Source organism: Globicephala melas, chromosome 17 (genome assembly GCF_963455315.2).
Source record: "Globicephala melas chromosome 17, mGloMel1.2, whole genome shotgun sequence".
In the NCBI taxonomy this organism is placed as follows: Eukaryota; Metazoa; Chordata; class Mammalia; order Artiodactyla; family Delphinidae; genus Globicephala; species Globicephala melas.
In genome coordinates, this window is record NC_083330.1 from 34,214,763 (window position 1) to 34,238,342 (window position 23,580).

Below are 23,580 nucleotides of genomic sequence, written 5' to 3' on the forward strand. Positions count from 1 at the left end.
CAAGTGTCTTTCTCAGTATTAAGACGAAAGTTTTATGGCAGCTGGAATGTGGCCTCAAGGAAACAGTCATAGAAACAGGGTAGAGGTCAACAGGAAATTAGATTTACCAAAGTCCTGTAACATTATGAAAGGCATCATAAGCATTACTGCAGCCTGAGATACATGACTAACAATTGTTTGACTGGCAGGTAGCATTTCATGATTTGGGGATATTAGAAAAAAAAACACAGAAGATCGAGTGTCAGTGTAAGACATCAGAACCATTTCTCCACAGGGCCTCTGCTATAACCATAACCACCCCCATCTAAGGTCAATTACCAGCATTCCCATTTTTAGGAGCATGTCCTCCTTTGTTCTTGAATTGCTCCCTCCCCTGGCATAATCTTTTATTTTCTCAGGCACACAAGTGATCTGGCATACCAATTATCAAAAGATTTTACTGATTTACCTTTAGAATTATCTATTTTAAATCTTCAGCTACCTGAGAAAATAGTTTGCAGCAATCACTTTGCAATTCAGAAGTACCAAGTTATTATTTAGTTGTTGAATTATTTAACAGTTTTCATTCAACATATGTGAGGTTATTGGAACTCCTTAGCTTTAAATATCCTGTGGAACAAGTGATTCCACTCCCTTCTTTTAAGCTTTTTAGGTTAAAGACATGACCTTTAAAAAAATTATATCCTGAACAGTTTATTATAACAGAAATTAGCAATGTCCAATTTAAAAACCAGATAGTGTTATTCAGACCACCATTCTGGTACACTGAGTGGCCTGTGTCTGAAACAAAATTCCATCATTGAAGTCATCAACCTAGGTCAGTATCATTGCTCCTGAGGTCCTCATTAAAGCTCTCTTATTCTCTGCAAATGCTGACTGGTTTTGAACAGCATGGATTTACCATGCATCTCAGGATTTACCTGCATCAACCTGGCACATACCTAGCAACTTTCAGCATTCTAAAGAAAGTCCCACAAATATTGACGTATGTAAGCCATAGCACCTTTCCTAAGAACAGTTCCAATCAGCATTGCACATTAACAAACACATACTGGTATATGCTTGTAGCTCCACCACCTAGCTCAGTTAGAGCAATGGTAAATAAGAGTAGATACTGAACTTAATAGCTTCGCAGGGAGGGAAATGTTTTATAGTCATAGGCTTGATCCTATCAGGGGAAAGTCTTCTTAAAAGGTTTGCAGTTGGTTACAAAGTGCTTAAAAGGAGAGTATGGTTGGTTCTGAACAAACCCACAAAGTCACTTCTGAACATAAACTCAAAATACACATTCTAATGACAGCGATTTGGTTCTATTATTTTCACAAACCAAAGTACAGATTTCAAGTTATTTCACAAATCAGATGATCAAATGAAAATGGACATGAAAACATTTAGTAAATTATTATGTTTTTAAAAAGAGGTGCTGCTGTTTAAAAATAATTTACATGACAGAACTTGGCAAAGAGTAAACAAAATCATTAGTAATAACCCAGAAAATGTGGAAAACTAAGAAAAAGGCCCAACGAATTAAAAATAGAACATATCTTTCATCAGATTTGAGATAAGGTATATTGTGTGCTTTTAAAAATATGCATAAAGCAACTTTATACTGCACTTAAATGATCTGAGAAATCCAAAACATTTTCTCTTATAAATATATACTCTACGACTGGATGTAATATTTGGGCAACATAAAAGGATCCTGTAGAAATTTGTTGCTGCCAGAAATCTGGGATACAGAGTTAAAGATGGAGTGAATAAGGCATGGTAATGCTTTGTACAATTTTTAGACAGCTCATATAAAAAACCAGCTATCAAATAGCATGGCTATAAGGGAAAATAGTTTATGTGGAGGCTAGAGATGATGAACAAAAGGAAAACTGCAGCTTTAGATTAGTATTTTAGAAATAGTAAATCCATACTATTTTAAGTAAAAATGGATGATTTTATTATATAAAATTATGTTGGCAGAATACAGAAAATTACTTCTCTTTTACCTTTACATATTTATTTTAAGTACTAAGCAAAATGCAACAGTTGGAAGAACTCATGACGAACTACCAAAAGGTATTCATTTGGCAAAATTATTCAAGTTACAAAATGCTAATTAAATAAATGCACTTCAAAATACATGAAGTGTAATACAAGTGTATGAAAGTAGTGATCTTAAATTATTGATTTCTTTACCAAAAACTAAACACAAACAAGAAGCACAAGAGAAATACTGTCAAGTTAGACAGAAAAGAATAAATCAAACATATTGTTTATTGGGATAATTAAACTAAATAATTTTTAAAGATAACCAAACAAGTAATTAGGATTCAAAAAAGAATAATAATATTCCAATACTATATATTTTTTCTACCAATAAAAGAAGGAAGGATTTGTAGGCCAATTGAATGCTATAGACTAGACCCAGGTGCCTATAAGATAATTTGCACTGAGTTCTTCTTGGTATGTACATATGAACTTCACTGTTACTCAAAGGTGAGCAAACTTAGGCATTATGAAGGACAGGAAAACAATTATACCTGCAACAGGGCAAAAAATTTACACATTAAAGTGGTCAAATGCATCTTTAGCATAAAACTAAAATAATATGCTTACAAATAATTCTTTTGCACTTTAGTAAATCAGGGCAAAGATTTTACCCTAATGAAAAGGCATATGGGAGGTCTCTGATAAGGTGACATCTTCATAGCTAAAAAAGAGATACCTATTAGAAAATTTGCATTCATATCTATAATCTCCATTGTAAAAAAAATGAATCATTAAGTTCACAATTAAGCTATTTAAAACATATAAGGTGATAAATGAATAATATGTCATATGAATCATATTGCCAAATCATTATATTCTATACACATAAGTGCTATTAATAAATACACTCAATTCATTCTACAGGAGAAAGAATTGCGAGACTTAATTTCACATTTCAGAATTCCTGAGTCTTAGAGAAAAATAAGTACCAGAAACCAAACAAAATAAGCCTACTCTACAGTATGGCAAATAATACAAATCTGGGCATTAAGTTAACATTACTTATAGTTTTAAAGATGAAGACTATGGGAAAAATATATATGTACTTCAATGGAATTATAAACATGATTTTAAAGCTTAGTGTTTTAGAAAGGCGTTTTGATCAAACAAGGCCACCTGAGTGACATCTTTAATGATGGTAAGCCCACCACTTTAAAGGAATAACATCTTTATTTCAAAGCCTAATTATGAATATAAAAAGAAAAAGAAGTTTATTTTAATAAAATGTTTTAGTAAGACTGCAATAGGACAGCCCTTTGATGGAAGACCTAAGGAGGGTAAAACCAATGTAATGAAATTAGAACTCAAGTTCTAATTTGAGCCACCACCCATTTAAATAATTTCCCTTTTGCTTTGCATATTACACAGTGAAACTAAAAAAGGTATCTTAAGAGCACTTCAGTCCCACAATGTAGGATTTAAGCTTGTGTGTATCGGTATAATTGATCCTTACAAAAATACATTCAAACAAAAGTTCACGTCTATTTTCTAACTAGCAAGGAAAAGGAAAGCAAAGTGGTCCCACCTAAAACAATTAGAAAAAAAAAAAAAAACACACACACCATTTATCCTTTCTGGAAAGACTACCAAAGCAAAGAATGTCCAATAATATTATACATTTAAAATTGCATACTTTTACTCATCTTTATAAGTAGGAAAGATGCTTACAACTATTCATAGACTTTATAAATAAAGACACTAAGCAAAAAAATATTTGGATTATTTCTCTATTCATAAGTACCCATAAAGAAAACGATGAAGAAAAACTAAAGTGCAGACCTATAGGCCATTATGGGTATAATAAATGATAAAGAGTTGCAGCCAAAATTGCATCTACATTTACACTTACTTATCCAGAAAATTATTCTTGCTTTTTAAAAAATGTGCAATTTAAAAACTAGTCAGTTTCTGTTTTGTTTTGTTTTTTTGTGCTGTAATACAATTAGAACTTGCATCTGCCCACTAGCGAGGGGACTGCTAGACCTTGGACCACACACTAGGCTCTGACAATCATACATTTCATTAGAATCATACAATATTGATTCCACCTCCAGAAAATGTTAGGGTCCTCTTGTTGTAGAATGAAGAGCCACTGATATTTGGTTGATTGCCTTTAACCAGAGAGGTTTTCAGTTCCATTTCGCAAGCTACAATAGCTGCATTCAATTCCACTTGAGCTCGATGAACTACATAAAACATGAGGCCTATACTTATAATAATCTGTGAATAAAAATAAAATATTACAGTTAACAATATTTTACATGGAAAAAGGGGAGAAATATATCCAATAAATATTTGTCTTAGAAATGTTACAAACAGGATGCTTGTCAAATACCGTTAGGTAAAATTTTTAAATAGTTTACACACAGTTGTCATTTATTCTTCCTTTGGCTGCCGGGTGTGGAGGGCCAAAATCTACAGGGTAACCATTATATGGTATCCGGTTAACACAAGGCAACTATACATCCCTTTTAGTCCATATTAAATGATGTTTGTTTGATACAAGTCAAGCTTCTCTCTTTGTACCAAAAAGTTTCCTTCAAGGAATAAAAAAAATTTCTACAATAGAGGTAAAGCTGGCTAAACTTTATTAATGTAATAATGTAGTATTATTTCTGTGCAGAACTATAAATGTCCATAGGTATTTTTAAGCCCACTTAGAGAGAAGCACTACCATTTGCAAATGACCTACCTGGTGCAGCCAAAATTTAAAATATTAAGAAACACTTTTAAAAAATGAAATGCCGGACTTCCCTGGTGGCGCAGTGGTTAAGAATCCACCTGCCAATGCAGGGGACACATGTTCAAGCCCTGGTCCAGGAAGATCCCATTTGCCATGGCGCAACTAAGCCTGTGTGCCCCAACTACGGAGCCTGTTCTCTAGAGCCCACGAGCCACAGCTACTGAGTCCACGTGCCACAACTACTGAAGCCTGTGCGCCTAGAGCCTGTGCTCCACAACAAGAGAAGCCACCATATGAGAAGCCCACGCACCGCAACGAAGAGTAGACCCTGCTTGCCACAACTAGAGAAAGCCCGCGCACAGTAATGAAGACCCAACACAGCCCAAAATAAATAAATTAATTTAAACAATTAAAAAAAATGAAATGCCAATAAGCTTCAAAAGAAATTAACTAGAGATTGTGAACACGAAACTGTCTATACTTTTCAAAACAAAAACAAAGGAACACGGTGAGGGGAAAAACGCCAGTCAAAGGGATAACTAGAAAAAGCTTTAAACTGAAAATCAGGTTCTAGTCTTGGTTTAGCCACTCACTAGTGCTGTGATTTCAGGTAAGTCCCTTTAAACCACATGGGCTTCTCCCACTGTCCAAAAGTTGTGGTCCCTCTGTGCTTAAACATTCTACATACAATTCAGCACAATGAATGTCTAAGCAGTCTACATCTTTTAAATGGTATTTATTCCAAAGTTCATTTTAAAGCAGTTCTTTAGAGTTCGGAGCAAATATTCTCAGTAGATATTGTTTAATGTCCCAGCAAGCTTTCAAAGGCTGCTCTAAGCATAGTGATCCTTAAATATAACACTGTTTCAATTAAGCCTACCTATAATTTTATGGGAGAAATATTCTAAATACAAGCGTTGAGGGAGGTAGGGGGAAGGGCAGGATACTGGGAGTAAGGTAGGTTGAGTAGATGGGGGAACCTGGAACTTGCACAAGGGAATCTGTACATGAAGCGAATACCCATTACTTAATACAAGTCTAATCAAATTAGTTATTTTATTCTATTTTTTATGTTATAGGAAACAAAGATATTTATTTTATTCATCCTTATTTAAAACATTTTCTTTTTTTAAATATTTTAATTTTATTGGAGTATAGTTGATTTACAATGTTGTGTTAGTTTTAGATGTATAGCAAAGTGATTCAGTTACAAATACACATACATTCATTCTTTTTTAGAGTCTTTTCTCATATAGGCTACCACAGAATATTGAGTAGAGTTTCCTATGCTATACAGTAGGTCCTTGTTGGTTATCTATCTTATATATAGTAGTGTACGTATGTTCACCCCAAGCTCCCGATTTATCCCTCCCTTGCCAGTTTCCCTTTTGTAACCATAAGTTTTTTTTTTTTTTGCGGTACGCAGGCCTCTCACCGTTGTGGCCTCTCCCGCTGCGGAGCACAGGCTCTGGACACGCAGGCTCAGCGGCCATGGCTCACGGGCCCAGCCGCTCCACGGCATGTGGGATCCTCTCGGACCGGGGCACGAACCCGCGTCCCCTGCATCGGCAGGCAGACTTTCAACCACTGCGCCACCAGGGAAGCCCCATACATTTGTTTTTGATGTCTGTAAGTCTGTTTCTGTTTTGTAAATAAGTTCATTTGTATCTTTTTTAAAAATCAGATTCCACATATGAGTGATATCATGATATTTGTCTTTCTCTGTCTGACTTACCTCACTTAGTATGATAATCTCTAGGTCCATCCATGTTGCTGCAAATGGCATTATTTCATTCTTTTTTATGGCTGAGTAGTTATTTCATTGTATACCACATTGTTATTTCATTGTACCGATCCTCCCGGACTGGGGCACGAACCCCTGCCCCCTGTATCGACAGGCGGACTCCCAACCACTGTGCCACCAGAGAAGCCCCAAATTAGTTATTTTAAATGTAGGCCTTTAAATCTTGTCTTTGTTCTCTAACATATGAGCTCTCTTAAAAACACAAGACATACTTATTGAACACCCTAAGTTTGATACTATGTGGATGGTGATACAATGTAAAGAGATGAAAAAAATGTTAACTAATTGGGGGAGGGTGTGGATGAGATGCTAAGTTCTGCTTAGGACATGCTGAATTTGAGGTGCCTATTAGATATCCAAAGCAATTCAGTGAATGGGTCTAAAGGTATGGAAAGAAGGCTGAGCTGAAGATGTGTATTAGGGAGTCCTTGCAATAAACATAATAGCAGCAACCACAGGAACTTGATTTACCAAGAAGAAAAGTTTTCAGAGTGAGACTAAAAAGCTCTGGCTAGAATCTTGAGGAAGACCAAGTTAGGGGTGAAAAGAGAAGGAGGTGCTGATAAATGAGCCAGGCAAACAGCAAAAAAGATCAGGAGAGTGTTATCAAAGAAGCTAAGAGAAGAAGGTGTTTTTAAAAGGCATAGTCAACAGAATCTTAGGTTGTTAAGATGAGAACTGGAAAGTGTATCTGATATAGAGAAGATTAGTGATGAAAGCTTGAGGGAAGAATTTGGTGAGGCCACAGAAAATAAGTTTAGAACCACTGAAAAAGTCTTTTGGGTTCCCAGCAAGGGTGAATGGGCTACATCTTTACATGGGATTTTCCCCCAGATGCCTTTCTGGAGCCCAGGGCCTGGCAATGTGTACTGACTCTTCCCAACAGCCCAGTGAAGTAAACAAAACAAAAACACAAAAAACTTTTTTAAAAGTTTCCCTATTAAAATGAATCAAAAAAAAAAAAAAAGAACAAAAAGAAAAACAAAAAAACAGAAGAATCAAACCCAAGTAGAAAGACAAGTTTTAAAGGGGAAAGCCTACAGAAAGTGATTTCTTCCGCTGTTAACTGAAAAGCAAGCCGAGAGTATGAGCAGAACATAAGAGGGTTAGTACATTTCTTAGTTGGAAATTGAGGGGTTTCCCATTTGAAGACTTTTGATTTTTCTGTTAAGCAAGAGAGGTAATCTGTTGAGAATGAAGAAGGAAGCCAGGAGAGGAGGAAAAAACTGTGAGGAGGGTGAGGATAAGTTTGAAATAGTCATTGAGGAAAATGGGGGAATGCGAAGACAAAGGAAACAGAATATAGGGCAGTGTTGAGAAACCAGCTGAAGGTTTGCAACCATGAATTAAATATCACCAACTTGCTTGGTTGTATGACTTCCCCAAAAGAGCAGGTGCTAAAGCAGATCAAAACTTGCATTTATCCAGGATTGGGGTTTTGGCTGATGAGTACACACAAAAATATATGGAAAAGATTAACTGAACTGACAAACCATGGAATCTAAGTTGGATTTCAGTACAGTAAATACTTGTGCCTTCCTCTGAACATCTGTTTGGTATTTCTTTGATTTTACAGACACTGTGGACTCTATTTAGGTGGCTACAGTGGGAGGCAAATTTGTGGCTCATTTCTAGTGAATATGAGGAACCTCATGTTATTTACTCTGCTAACTTTAACCTATGCTTCATCCTTTTTTCCTATGCTAATTTTCTCCTTCAAGATGACTTCTTTCTCCTCTCTTTTTATTCTCCTGTATATCTTTTGTAAGCTAAATTAAATCCTCCCTGAAACAAATTACAAGTAACATCATCAATATATCCAATCAAGGCATAAACATGCCTTCACTTTTTTGTTGTTGTGGTGGTTGTTTTTTGTAAATGTCTGGGCTAAGAAACATTTACCTTTTTCCCCCTGTTTTGTATCCTAAGCTTAAATAATTTGCCAATTCAAGCAAAGGGGTAAGAAATCGCTTAGAAAAAAGAACATCCTATATTTTAAGAAGCACCACTGACAAATGCATGAACTAGTTTGTTCTATTACAATTCCATTGATTATAGTTGAGTAATTTACTAAGATGCATAGAAATATAAAGTATCAAATAGTGAATATCTTCTGAAAACTACTAATAATGAGGAATTCTAATTACAATGTCAAGAAAAAAGATGTTTCAAATTGTTTTCAGGAAACTTGAAAAACATAAAATATGCTTAAATATACTAAAAAAATCAATCTGAGAATGTAGTGTACATCAGAATCTTAGAGTACCTTGGGATGATTATAAACATAAATTATTAACATAGATACTACGTAACACATAGAAAGTTTAGTATGTGATTGGCATGCTACATTAATAAAAATAAACCAACTGTAACAAAAACTCTAAACCTATAGCAGGTTATCTTAAAAAAATGTAGCTCTGAAGAAAAAATAGTAAAGAAAAATAAAAACTGACTTCCTGAATATCAAAACTATTACAAAATTTTTGTTAAAGCAAGCCCTTTCACTGACAAGCTTTATTTATAGTTTAATGTAAATATTCCTGGGCTTACTTTGTTTACTAAACTTATACTGCATAAGCACAAAGAAAATTAACTCTGGCTTTATTTATCGTAGTATTTTTAATACAATATAGTACCTCAATAAATTGAGAATACCACTAACAGTAAATTGCAATGTGACACCATATATTCAATAACAGTATAAATTAAAACTTACAAGTCAAGGGACCAGTAAGTTAAGTCAGCTATCTCACTAGTATTATCTGCTCAGTAGACCGTTGGTTATAAGTGTGGTCTCTAGAACCAACTGCCTTTGTTCAAATCCTGATCCTACCCCTTGCAGCTCAGACATTAGACAAATTATTATCCAATGGTGTGCTAGTAAACTAGCTCTTAAGGATCGGAGGTGGGAAGCTTGACTTAGAGCACTTGCCATTTTCCATAACTGTAGATACCCCCGTCATGACCAATTTCAAGCTACCAGTGTGACATCACTGAATGTACAATTGGCTCGAGATAATAGATAATAAAATTATATGCCTACTAAGGTTTTGGTAGGCATTAAATGAGCTTAAATATATGGCATATAAAGCATTCAATAAATGTTAGTGATCATCATCATCTTACTAAATCATCAAAAATTATGGTGATTTTATATTTTGGTAAATCTCAGGAATGAAATGTATCACAAGCAAATGAATTTTTAACTCTTCCTGCATATAATTTAAGGCACTGAATAAGTCTGCCTACATAGCAGGATTTTCCTCTTTTATTAACCTCTTATATTGAATTGTATGTACCCCAAACTATGCTATAATCTGCATGGTAGTAATAATTTATTATACAAATATTATTTGAACTTATAATGGAATACTTCTATACTTTTTATAAAGCAATACTTTCTAAAAAATTTTTGTTCACATCAAATTGTACTAGAAATAAATTTACATTGCCAGTATAATAATCTAAAAAATACAAATAGAAGAGTTCAATAACTTCAAAATTTGAAGGTAAAGTAACTAAGATAAAAACCCAACCCTACCAAATCTCATTATCTTTAGAAATGTAGTATTAACACTTCATACAAACTCAAAACAGTATTTGATTTAGTCATGACTTTGAAAATAATCACTGCAAAAAGAAACCTATTTTTGTCATTCCTTTTTTTTGTGTTTAAGAGAATTTTCAATAAGTGTCAATTCAGTTCTATATATTTCCATATATCCACACAATTAAAAATGTAAGTGTTGTCAAAATATGAAGTAGTACTGAAAGAACAAGAAAAGGTGTAAAAAGGAAAAAATCTTCTTAAATTATTTTCAGTGAAATTTCTTAGATTTGAATCAGTAATGTCATACAAAAAGGAAACAAAAAAAGACAAGCCTTGGCCTTAAACTCACCTGTAAACAAAAAACAAAATATCCACTAACACTTTGTTCTGCAATGACATCTTCCATGGTCCTCAGGGTGGTACCCAAATAAGAATTCAGGAGCTGGGTAGGAAGCAGTCCAACCGAAGATGCCATCAGATAGTTGGGTAAGGAGAGATCAGTAATCTAGAAGAGCAGATTAAATGGAATGATTCATTACAACATAAAATTTCAACTTTACATAAAACTGTGGTACAAGTCTTGCTAGCAGTTTTCCCTTGGAGTAGAGGAAGCTGAACTACTTTTCAAAGCATTCTGGTTTTTAAAAATGATTATAAAGGGAATACATACAGAATGTAAAAGATGAAATAAAAGTTTAAAGAAAAATTTTAATATTCTATTATTCTGCCATTGAAAGCTAACATTTGTGACTATTGTTTTTTCCTTACACGTAAATAAAATGTGCACACACAGATCACTCTGTAAAAACAGTTTTTTAAGTCTTCCTCATGTCATTTAAATATTCTTCATAAGCATACTTAAATGGCAATGTGGTCACTGGGCTTTGAAGCCAGGTAACTCTAGAATGACATTGAAGGGCAGAGTCTTTGAATATCAGTTTTTTCATTTGTAAAATGAGGATAATAACCACTACCTTACATGGTTGTTGTTAGGATGAGAAATATTTGTAAATATCTTAACAAATGCTAGCATATGACTGACACTCAAAAAGGTAGAAATTATTATTATTATACAATTACACTATTGGGTTGGCGAAAAGGTTCATTCAGTTTTTTTCCATAAGATGGCTCTAGTAGCACTTAGGTGTCTTTAACTTCATTCGAAACAATTTTGTTAGATTGTATTGTGACAGCTGTCGTATCGGTGTGCATTTAAACAATAACTTATCAAAACTGAATTTTTGTGTAGCCATTTTAATATTAAAGATGGAAGAAAAAAAGCAAGATTTTCTGCATATTATGCTTATTATTTCAGGAAAGGTAAAAACGCAGCTGAAACGCAAAAAAAGATTTATGCAGTGTATGGAGAAGGTGCTATGACTGAACAGTGGTTTGTAAAGTTCCGCGCTGGAGATTTCTTGCTGAACGATGCTCCACTGTCAGGTAGACCAGGTAAGTTGATAGTGATCAAATCGAGACATTAATTGAGAACAATCAACGTTAAACCACATGGGAGATAGCCAGCATACTCAAAATATCCAAATCAAGCATTGAAAATCATTTGCACCAGTTTGGTTATGTTAATCGCATTGATGTTTAGGTTCCTTGTAAGTTAAGCGGGGCGGGGTGGGGTGGGGTGGGGGGAACCCTTCTTGATGGTATTTTCGCATGCGATTCTCTACTTAAACGTAACAAAAACATTCTGCTTTTAAAACAAATTGTGATGGGCAATGAAAAGTGGATACTGTACAATAATATGGAATGGAAGCGATCGTGAAGCAAGCGAAACCACACCAAAGGCTGGTCTTCGTCCAAAGAAGGTCATGCTGTGCATATGGTGGGATTGGAAGGGAGTCCTCTGTTATGAGCTCCTTCTGGAAAACCAAACGATTAATTCCAACGAGTACTGCTCCCAAGTAGACCAACTGAAAGCAGCTCTCGATGAAAAGCGTCCGGAATTGGTCAACAGAAAACGCATAATCTTCCATCAGGATAATGCAAGACTGCATGTTTCTTTGATGACCAGGCAAAAACTGTTACAGCTTGGCTGGGAAGTGCTGATTCATCCACCATATTTACCAGACACTGTACCTTCGGATTTCCATTTATTTATGTCTTTAAAAAATTCTCTTAATAGGGTTTCCCTGGTGGCGCAGTGGTTGAGAGTCCGCCTGCCGATGCAGGGGACGCGGGTTCGTGCCCCGGTCCGGGAAGATCCCACATGCCGCGGAGCTGCTGAGCCTGTGAGCCATGGCCGCTGAGCCTGCGCGTCTGGAGCCTGTGCTCCGCAACGGGAGAGGCCACAACAGTGAGACGCCCGCGTACCACAAAAAAAAAAAAAAAAAAAAAAAAAAAAAAAATATATATATATATATATATATATATATATATTTTTTTTTTTTTTCCTCTTAATGGAAAAAAGTTCAATTTCCTGGAAGGATGTAAAAGGCACCTGGAACAGTTCTTTGCTCAAAAAAAGTTTTGGAAAGATGGAATTATGAAGTTGCCTGAAAATGGCAGAAGGTAGTGGAACAAAACAGTGAATGCATTGGTCAACAAAGTTCTCAGTGAAAATGAAAAATGTATACTTTATTGTTACTTAAAAGCCAAAGGAACTTTTTGGCCAACCCAATAACACTGCGTGGATGTAGCACAATTTAACCAATCTTTTGCTGTAGAACATCTAAAATTGTTTCCTTAGTTACTTCTTTGTGTATATGTGATTACGTATTTTTTTTTGCTATTATAAATTTTTTAAACCTATATGAAAACCTTTCTACATTAACCTCTGTGGGAGAACAGTGTCTAAAATATCCCCAATAAATCCATCTCATAGTATTCATGCCCTTGTGTGATCCTCTCCCCTAGAGTGTGGGCTGGACCTAGTGCTTTCTTCTAGCAAACAGACTGCACAGCATAAGGATGAGATGTTAGTTCCAAGATTAGGTTACAAAAAAAACAGGACTTCCATCTCTCCCTCAAGAAGGTAAGTTACCATGTTGTAAGCAGCTCTATGGAGAGCTTACAGTTCCTTGCTGTACCAAGGAACTGATGCCTTCAGCCAACAGCTAGCAAATACCTGAGACCTGCCAACAGCCACCAGAGTAAGCCTGGTAGCAGATTCTCCCCCAGTGGAGCCATAAGATGGCTGCACCTCTGGTCAACATCTTTTTTTTTTCTGGTCAACATCTTGATTGTAGTACTGAGAGAGAACCTGAATTAGAGGCACCTAGCTATGCTGTACAGGAATTCCCGACCCACAGAAACTGTGAGATAATAAATGTTTATTAAGCCATTCAGTTTTGGAGTGATTGTTACACAGCAAGAAATGACTAATATGCAACTCCATTATTTTAGGAAAGATCATTCGGAATGGAATTACTGGATCAAACAGTAAAAACTGTTTTCCCAGAAGGTTCACAGTTTTACATACCTATCAGTAAGTAATGTATAGGTGTGTCCATTTCATCATACTCTTACCAACTTTAAGTTTTAAATTTCAATCTTTCTTAGTTTGATAGGGGTAAAAATAATGTTTGATCATTGTTTAATCTGTACTATTTTAATTTATATTTACATTAGTTTTAAATATACATTTGCACATCTTTATGGCTTTATTTGTTCACATTTGCTCATTTTTATTGAAATGTTAAGTGTTTTCTTATTTATTCATGATATTTATTCTTTTTATAGTAAGGGCAACTTTTTGTCCATTATATGTGGTAAATATTTTCCTTTAAAGTGTCTCTTTAATTTTATGTTTTGACATTCAAATGTTTCTAAATTTATACATATATTATTTATATATTTTATTAATTGTTTCCTCTGATTTTCCATTGCTTTTAGCTTAAGAATGTCTTTTCAGAACCCATTGTTAATTTCTTCCTATATTTCTTTTATTATATTTTCCTTTTAATATTTACCACTTATTCCTTCTGCAATTTATTTGAATTAAAGGTGAGGATTCCTTATTCCTCCCTTTCCCCAGTAGCCAATTTTCCTAGCATTATTTATTGAATAATCAATAACTTCTCCAGCAACTTATGATGTTTACTTTATTATAAATGAAGTTACTGTATATAAAGGGCTCTATTTGGGACTCTAATACTGTCCACTGATATCTTAAACCTTGTGTTGAAATCAAATTATTGTAAAGACTATCAATTTAATATCTCATAAGGAATTTCCCATCCTTCAAACCCCTATTACTCTTCTTTCTAAAATTTGTATAACCTTCTTACCTATTCATTTTTACAGATACATTTTAGGATCACTCTGTCACTCAAAAAAATTAGTAAATATTAAACTAGGATTAAGGTAAATTTATAAATTAATCTGGACAGAGATGCAATCTCCAGAATATTCAGTCCTCTTATCAAGAAATGTTTTTATAATTGCTTAAAAATCCTCCACATTTCTTACTAAAGTTTGGTGGTTTTATTCACATGTATCAGTTATTTCTTATTAGTTTATTTCTAAGCATTCTGTGTTATAGTTGTTGTTGCTACTGCCATTAATTTTGAGAATAACTTTTCCACATCCTTAACTGGGTATTACTGTTATATAAGAAAGCTAGTGGCTATTTTATTAAATTTCACTTTCATTAATTTTTAGAGTCTGGTATTTTAATCAGCTACAGGTTACTCTATAACTACAATCTAACCTAATAATTATGTAAATCATGTTTTCAATAAAGATACATTTATCTCTACTCATAGATGATTAATTGGAGATACACCACTGCTGGTTTAGAAAGAATTACTGCAGTGACTGCTTGTTAAAGATTCACCTAAACAATTACTGACTCAAAGACTGCTCCATGCAAGATGCTCTGGTAGGTGCCTGCAAGAGAGGCAGTATGACACAACTTTTACCTTGAAGAATTTACACACTGACAAGTACACACACTACTTCAGAAACAGGCAGAAAGGGAGCCTTGAGAAGAACTACACAGAAAGTATTAAAGAGTAAACAGGGATTAAAATCTCTGTAGGAGTGGGGGGGGCCAAAGGGCAATATTGTGGAATAAGAGGAATTTGAAATGAACTCCACAAGCTAATATGGGTTTGGCAGGCAAAGATAGGTGGGATGAGGAAGTTAAGGTGTTCCAAGAAGAGAATGAATAAGGACAATGTGGTAGGGAACATACAGGATGTATTAGTAAAGTTAGCAGTACAGTTTGGATTATTTATAGGGCAAGGGAATCCTGTAAAATAAAGACAGGGCAAGTATTTGGGGTGATACTTGTTATGGGCCTTGGGTGAAAGGCGAATGAGTTTGTACTCAGTAGAAAAGCTCTGGGGAGTCTAATGACATGAATGACATGAATGGGGCTAAGTATTAGGAAGGTTCCTCTATCAGTCTGGAGCACTTACAGGAATGGAAAACTTGCTTTAGAATTAAACATGTCAAATATATAAAATAAGTAAATATGACAAAAATGAATCATAAAAATTATTACACTGCAGTTAATAATAACATTATATGTTAGGGAAGTTATTTTTAAAATAAATATTTAAGTTCCAAAATATCAGAATGCAAAGCTTCAGTTCATAATCTTTAAATGTAATGAAGTTTCTCCAAAGAGAACACATAATTGACATTCATGGATGACGTCAATAATATCCAAACGGCTATTTTAAGAACAGATATCATAAATCTGAAACAACCCTGCCACTTAACTCTTTAACAAGACCCTTGTCCAAAGCATAAATCAAAGTTTATCAAACGTTTCATGACCGAACCTCATCCTACAGAAAAAGCAAGTGTTATTATTTAAATACGGTTCTTTTCTGAAAAGCTGCATAGCTAAATAAAGCAAAGAAACTAATTTCAGGTAATCATTGTAAACTGTTTTGCTGGTGTGTCAAATAATTTAACCAATAGAACAAAACAATAATACACACACATACAGTTTTTCAACTATTACTAAGTGTATTAAAGATAAACAGTTTCTAAATTATTCTAATATGGCATTTCCTATAAGCCATGATCCTATTCAGAATCTGCACCTAGTTCCAGTCTTTGACAAACAAAGCTAATTTAGAATACCTGTTCCCACAAAGAGACCCATCCAACCTTCTTTCCCTGGTAAGCCTTTACCCACCGACTTTTAAAAAAACATGTCTCCCAATCCAAAAATGGGCAGAAGATCTAAATAGACATTTCTCCAAAGAAGATATACAGATTGCCAACAAACACATGAAAGAATGCTCAACATCATTAATCATTAGAGAAATGCAAATCAAAACTACAATGAGGGCTTCCCTGGTGGCGCAGTGGTTGAGAGTCCGCCTGCCGATGCAGGGGACACGGGTTCGTGCCCTGCTCTGGGAAGATCCCACATGCCGCGGAGCGGCTAGGCCCATGAGCCATGGCCGCTGAGCCCGCGCGTCCGGAGCCTGTGCTCCGCAGCAGGAGAGGCCACAAGAGTGAGAGGCCCGTGTACTGCAAAAAAAAAACGAAAAAAAAACAAAAAAACTACAATGAGATATCATCTCACACCGGTCAGAATGGCCATCATCAAAAAATCTAGAAACAATAAATGCTGGAGAGGGTGTGGAGAAAAGGGAACCCTCTTGCACTGTTGGTGGGAATGTAAATTGATACAGCCACTATGGAGAACAGTATGGAGTTTCCTTAAAAAACTACAAATAGAACTACCATATGACCCAGCAATCCCACTACTGGGCATATACCCTGAGAAAACCATAATTCAAAAAGAATCATGTACCACAATGTTCATTGCAGCTGTATTTACAATAGCCAGGACATGGAAGCAACCTAAGTGTCCATCAACAGATGAATGGATAAAGAAGATGTGGCACATATATACAATGGAATATTACTCAGCCATAAAAAGAAACAAAATTGAGTTATTTGTAGTGAGGTGGATGGACCTGGAGTCTGTCATACAGAGTGAAGTAAATCAGAAGGAGAAAAACAAATACCGTATGCTAACACATATATATGGAATCTAAGAAAAAAAATGTCATGAAGAGCCTAGGGGTAGGACGGGAATAAAGACACAGACCTACTAGAGCATGGTCTTGAGGATATGGGGAGGGGGAAGGGTAAACTGTGATGAAGTGAGAGAGTGGCATGGACATATATACACTACCAAACATAGGGTGGATAGCTAGTGGGAAGCAGCCGCATAGCACAGGGATATCAGCTTGGTGCTTTGTGACCGCCTGGAGGGGTGGGATAGGGAGGGCGGGAGGGAGGGAGACGGAAGAGGGAAGAGATATGGGAACATAGGTATATGTATAACTGATTCACTTTGTTGTAAAGCAGAAACTAACACACCTTTGTAAAGCAATTTTACTCCAATAAAGATTTTAAAACAAAACAAAACATGACTCCTTGTCCTACTTTCCAAAAAGACATTAAATGTGAGCCTAGAGTATTCCCACTGGAATTCCTGACTACAATACCCTGGGATCTTGGCTCAGGACTGTTTTCCTACTCCAAAGACTCCTAGAAATCTCAGCCTAGGATGTCAGTGTTATCCTGCTGGTTAGATTCTGTGATCAGAAATACTCCAGTGAGTGTTCCAGGGATGGTGAATGCTACCTGATAGCCATCTTCCCATGCTTTTAAAACTCTAGAAGCACCATGAAAGTATACACATTCTTATTCTCAGAGGTACTGTGATTTACTTGGAGATGTAACTCACTTGTCTGGGTCAGTAGGGGTTACTGTAGAATATTACTTTACCATATACCAGATAGATCCTGAAAACAAAGACGTGCCCATCTGAAGGAAAAAAAAGAGAAACAAACACTTAATTCTGAATAGCAAGAGCTGATTCTTCTCTGAACACATATTTTTGAAGCTGACAGTAAGAGAACTCTGTCTTTAGATGGATCACTCAGATGCTCACTGAACCTGAGGCCTGCTGTCCTTTCAGGCACGGCACAAAGCACAGCTCCCCTGGCAATCCTGCCTCCAGCCCCTCTGCTTTCTCTATTTATGGCTGTTTACACAATGGCTTTACGGGCTTTAATTTAACACACTAAGAAACTTTATCATTTTTACAAAGAATATCTTGACACAGATCGAGTGAAGAATATAAAGGTGATCTGTGTATGGAAGAACTCAAATTTTATCCATAGCTTTGTGAATCTCTATTAGTTTTGGCAAATTACACCTTCCTGTATAGGTGTGTTTCTTAGTTTATATAAAAGCAATGCTGCTTATTGACAAAGTTACTATTAAAGTAAATTCCAATTAAAATATATATTTAGTAATATTATACAGAAAAAAATCATGAATCCCTATAATAATTTTTAAGGAATGGTCAAAAGAAGTTAAAATGACTACATTTGCTCTTTTCATCTAAATATTATTGATAAATTATATATTTTATAATATATATCCTAAATATTGATACTTACTATCAATATTTCAGAAACAGAGAGGGAGAAATAGTCAACAAATGGCAAGTAGTTTTCATTTCCAGAAATATGAAATTTTAAAAACTGGTTAAAGGAAAAACATTAACTGCCCATTCCCTTCCCTCCCCAAAATACCTCTTTCAGGGTTCCCAATCTCAGTTGCCCTAGCTAAACACTTCGGAAGTCAGTCACACCACTCATTCTTCCCTCATTCTCACATCCAATCATCTACCCTTTCTTATGGATTCTACCTTTTACATATGTTAGAAATCTACCCATTGTCTGTGCCTATTCCTATTCAGTCTCCCCCTCTCTAGTCTTGATACTCTAGACCTACCCTCCACTCACAACCTATGCTAAATTTTGCAGAAATCTTTTAAAAATGCAAATCCGATCCTGCTTAAACTCCTTCCTACTGCCATCAGAATGAAGGTCAGGTTCTTCAACATGCAAACTGCTTCATGACCTGGCCTCTGAATGTCTCATGCTTCATATCACACTATGTTCCAGACACATCAAAATTCTCTTGTTCTTAGAACATTCCTTGCTCTCTTCTTTTTGGGCCTTTATACATTGTTCCTTCTGGCAAGAACACTTAGACCCTTCCTCCCACTCCTTTTATTTGGGCAAAGTCCCAAACTATCTTTCACTACTCAGTCATCAATTTCTCTAGGACACCTATCCCAAGGTCCCAAGTCTGCATTAAGAACTGCTCTCAAGTTCTCTGACAGACACTATTACTTGCCAAGTCCCTTCACACTAGAGAGTAACGGAAGGTTTCACCATCTGTTTGCCCTTTACCCCTTCCTCCGACTATAAGTTTGTAAAGGAAGGGACCCATCTGTCTTGGTCCTCATTGTGTCTCTAGTCTTTAGTATGATGCCTACTATATATCAGATACTAAATATATGTTGATTGGATGTAGACTGTACCAACATTAAAATTGTTTTGTTTATAAATGTGGAGACTTATAATAGTTGCCAGTTTATAAACAGGCTAGGAGGCAAAGTCCACTTGTAATTGGCTGTTCAGAAACTAAACATGCTTTCCCCCTTCCCCTCAGAGAAATAATGTATTAAATGGAAATTAATTCATTATCAGCAAAATATTAGCCTTGATATATCCAGAATGTTTTCTCCACTAGACTGCAAGCACCCTGAAGGATCTGGGATGGCTTTATTCATTGCTATTGTATCTCTAGCATCTAGAACAGCAGTGGGCACAGAGTAGTACCTATCAGTTACTTGTTGAGTGAATACTGAATGAACACTAAAAGCATTTCCAGTAACCTCTGAGGTCAACCTGTTATCAAGGTTAAGACCCTCTGTTCAGGCAGCAACCCTCAATGTACTGAGAAAAGTCTTGCTACCGGAAAAAAAAAAACCCAACAAGGCAAGGGCTCTGAGAGACCCCACAATAACAGGTAGAGAGAGCATCAGTGTAGAGGCTTCTACTGACAGAGATAGGACAATAAATCTGTCTACAATGCAGAAACCATCTTCATATATACAGATTTTTTCATTAGTTTACTATCCCTAAATTAGGAACTGCTTTTAATGGTTCCTAAATATTTTAGGGGTCAGTGATCCATTTGAGAATCTGATTAATACACACATTGAACCTCCTCCCCGGGGGGGGAAAATATATATATATCTTACTGCATATAATTTCTGGAACATAAGTTAAAAAGATCTTCTTTATAGAGTTATGACAAACGATAGGTTTATTACTTCTAGTCATTCAACAAAAATTTATCAAATGCCTTCTACACGTAAGGCCCAGGTCTAAGCAAGGATAAAGATACAAAGATAGAAAACCACAGCTGACTGTGTGGTCATTTTAAGTCATTTTGTAGTATACTTAATGACCAAAATGTTCATTACATTCAGTAAAAAGTTACAAAAATCATTTATAACATTCACCCACAATGTTATATAATGAAAACACATGCATTAACAAACGCAAAGACTAGAAAAACAAACACTGAAATGTTACTGATTTTTCTTCTTTGTACTTACTATACTTTTCAAAGTTTTTACAATGAATACTTATTTCATAGAAAAAGCAAATACTGTTAAAATAAGTTTTAATAAGACTCTCTGTCTCTAAAGAAATTTTTTTTTTATCTAGGAAGGGGTAATAAGATATACTGTATTCATTACTGTGATACAACACGCTAGAGATACAGATTTGTGAATTCTAACCCCATATATGATACATGAAAACCACAGAAGCTGGTGAGATAACTGAAGAGGCACAAACAGGAGAACACAGTTTTGAGGAAGCAATAGCCAGCTATACTCAGTGGTACTGTGAGGTCTAAGGATGTGGGCTAAGGTGGCATGACATTTTTCAACGTGGTCATCATGTCTCAACCTTTAAGACTTGATGACTCCAAGCTCCTTCAAAACACAGACTGTGCCTCTGTCTTTCTATTCCACCTGAACTGTACCACTGGCAATGAATCAGTATCCTTTAATAGTAAGAAGAAATAATCATTAGATATACTGGTACAGTGACAAGTATCATGACCCATCATCTGTGTATGAATGAATGATTATATCTGTAACACAGAATCAGAATGTAAGAAGATGAGAAAACATTTTTATAAAACATACTATCACCAAACTGTTAAATAAAAAGTAATGCTAGTTACTCAGAACATTTGTCTTTTTAAGAGCAAACTCTGAGACCTGGTCTAACCTCTCTCATTTTACAAATAACAAAAACTGGAGGCCAGATCATTAAATGACTTCACCAAGTCACACAGGAGCTGAGACAGAACCTAAGGTCCCCAAAGAGTCCATGAGGCTAAGATTTTACCATTTTTCTGGTCTTTCAGTCACTAGCTAATAAAATACTTTTATTTAATTATAATAAATTTCAGTTCGATTGTGAACTAAATTACTAGAAGTAATGTATCTTTTTCTTGATTACTCAAGGCAAACTCTAGGAAAATACACTACAGTTACATTTGCTTCAACTTTGTCTTTAATCTTATTTTGCTGTCATTATTTTAGTCAGTACACCAGTTTCACAGCTCCCTGCCCCTCCCAAAACAAACAAAGAACCTTTCTGTTGCTGCTTCTAACCTATTGTGGGCTAATAAAAATAGTCAAAGTAACTAACAGTTAGGTAACATAAAATTCTTTAAAGTGGTTCCACTGAGAAGTGAGCCAGGATGATGGGTCAGGCCTTGCACTTTTAAATTTACTCATTGCTTTTCTTTTCTTTCTTTTTTTTTTCTTTTTATCCACATATGGTCTTTTTTATAAAAAGGGTTTTGCTAAATACAAAGGTAAAAATATATATATGAGAGCTTAACGGCCTCCTCCTACAGTTGCAGGGGCTCAGGCCTGGTGGCTGTGACTGCTGTAGCTCTAAGGCAAACTTTTTCTGCAAAGTGCCAGGTAGGAAATATCTTAGGTTTTGCAGGCCATAGGGTCTTTGTCACAACTACTTAACTCTGCTGTTTTATCTTAAAAAGAGCCACAAATTGTACATACATGAATGAGCATGGCTGTATTCCAATAACACTATTTACGGATGTTAAAATTCCAATTTCATGTAATTCTCACATGCACAAAACATTATTCTTCTGATATTTTTTCAAATCATTTTCCTGGGATGATGTCTAATTCAACTGTGTAGAACCTTGCCCAGTGCCTGACACATGGGAGGCCCTAGGGCAAGTGCTCTGCAACTATCAATGGAATAAGGAGATCTCTGAGCAACCCAGCTCTGCTCAGATCAACAATAGAATTTTAGGTAAGTTCATGACTCTACAATTTACTAACTGTATGTTTCTGGGATAGTTATTTCATCACTCTGCCTCAACTACCTTAGCTTAAGATGAGGATTAGGGTTTATATGAGTCTTAAATAAGTAATGTGTACATGTTAGAAGAACAGTGCCTGGCAGTTATTAAGTACAATATAAATAATGGTTAAATTACAAACAAACCAAAAAAACTTTGAGTATCAATGTCCTTTTTTTGGAACGCAGAGGATAGACAGAAAGAAATAGTAAGTAATGAGCAAGCTATATATTTTACCACAGCTTTGTAGCAGGTATTAGTAAACACATTTTACAACAGAAAGTATGGCTCAAAAGAGTAGCTCAAGACGTCAGAGTAAATGTTAGAACTAAATCTAATTTCAAGTGTGTGATATTTTGTCCTCTATATAACTGCCTATAAGTCACTAATAACTCCTCAGAGGAGTGTTGTGATGATTAAAGAATATCATGTATGTAAATTTGCTCTGCATACTGTAAAGTGGTATACAACATATGAAAAAGAGGAGCTTCCATACTATGTTTTATGTTTTTATTTGAGGTTTCAAAGATTTAACCATGATGGAAAGAAAATTTCCCATGTGGAATTGTTTGAGAAGTTTTTCTATAACCGAAGTGAAAACAGAGAATGATTTTTAGGATCTCCTATGGAACAACAGCAACAACAAAATCAAACCCCTTTGGAAGTTGCAAGCACCAATATGAATACTGTTACCCATAACAACCAATTATCGTGTAATATATTTGGATTAAAGTTGACATTTCACAGGTGGTAACTTTAAACTGTAGAAGTTCAGATGTCTCCAAGGGGGCATCTTATAGGAAACCTTACAAGAATGCTTTAATGCTTACTCAATACAGCATGGGATGTTATTCTTATGAATGTTTACAGTTTTCAACTTTATCAACAAAAAGGAAATTCTGAGGCTACAGACAAGATTTGCTATGTCTGAATCAGAAATAATCATGTCTACCTCTTAGAATGAGGATGAAATAGTTAACACATCAAAGGGCACTTAGTAATTGTGGAATGATAAGAGAGAGGCTATAGAGGTAAGGTGAGCACTGGGAATTTATCCTGAGGGGAAAAGAAAACCCACTTGAGAGTTTCCCTGCAGGGAGTACCAAGATTGGATATGCATTCTAGAAAGATCTTTCTGGAGAGAGAAAAAATTAGAAACCCTTGTTTAAGAAGCAAGGAGACCAGATGGGAGCCTGAGATGCCTGAACCAGGGTAGTGGCAGTGGACTGAACTGAAGGGCCTGGGAGGCAGAATCCATAAGTGAAGTGCCAGAGTCATGAAGACTGC

At 35.5% G+C, this 23,580-nt stretch overlaps 2 protein-coding genes across 6 annotated transcripts in view; one reads left to right on the top strand and one right to left on the bottom strand.

The window, feature by feature from the left end:
- Window positions 1-12,341, top strand: part of LOC138842387 (uncharacterized) — a 70,829-nt gene extending 58,488 nt beyond the window's left edge. For 3 of the 5 annotated variants that reach the window (XR_011376851.1, XR_011376855.1, XM_070043968.1), the window contains 2 exons: window positions 11,393-11,529; window positions 12,215-12,341. Coding sequence is in view for 3 of the 5 variants with exons in the window: in XM_070043968.1 (XP_069900069.1) it covers window positions 11,393-11,529; window positions 12,215-12,240 (163 nt within the window). In the remaining 2 variants the exon portion in view is untranslated. Of the gene's footprint in view, window positions 1-11,392; window positions 11,673-12,214 lie in introns of those variants that run through there. The other 2 variants (XM_070043967.1, XM_070043969.1) reach the window with 1 other exon arrangement.
- TMEM64 (transmembrane protein 64) overlaps window positions 50-23,580 on the bottom strand; it is a 28,922-nt gene continuing 5,391 nt past the window's right edge. The window contains exons 2-3 of the mRNA XM_030862857.2: window positions 10,427-10,582; window positions 50-4,260 (exon numbers count right to left, since the gene is read on the bottom strand). Coding sequence (XP_030718717.1) covers window positions 4,069-4,260; window positions 10,427-10,582 — 348 coding nt within the window. The 3' untranslated portion in view covers window positions 50-4,068. The remainder of the gene's footprint in view (window positions 4,261-10,426; window positions 10,583-23,580) is intronic.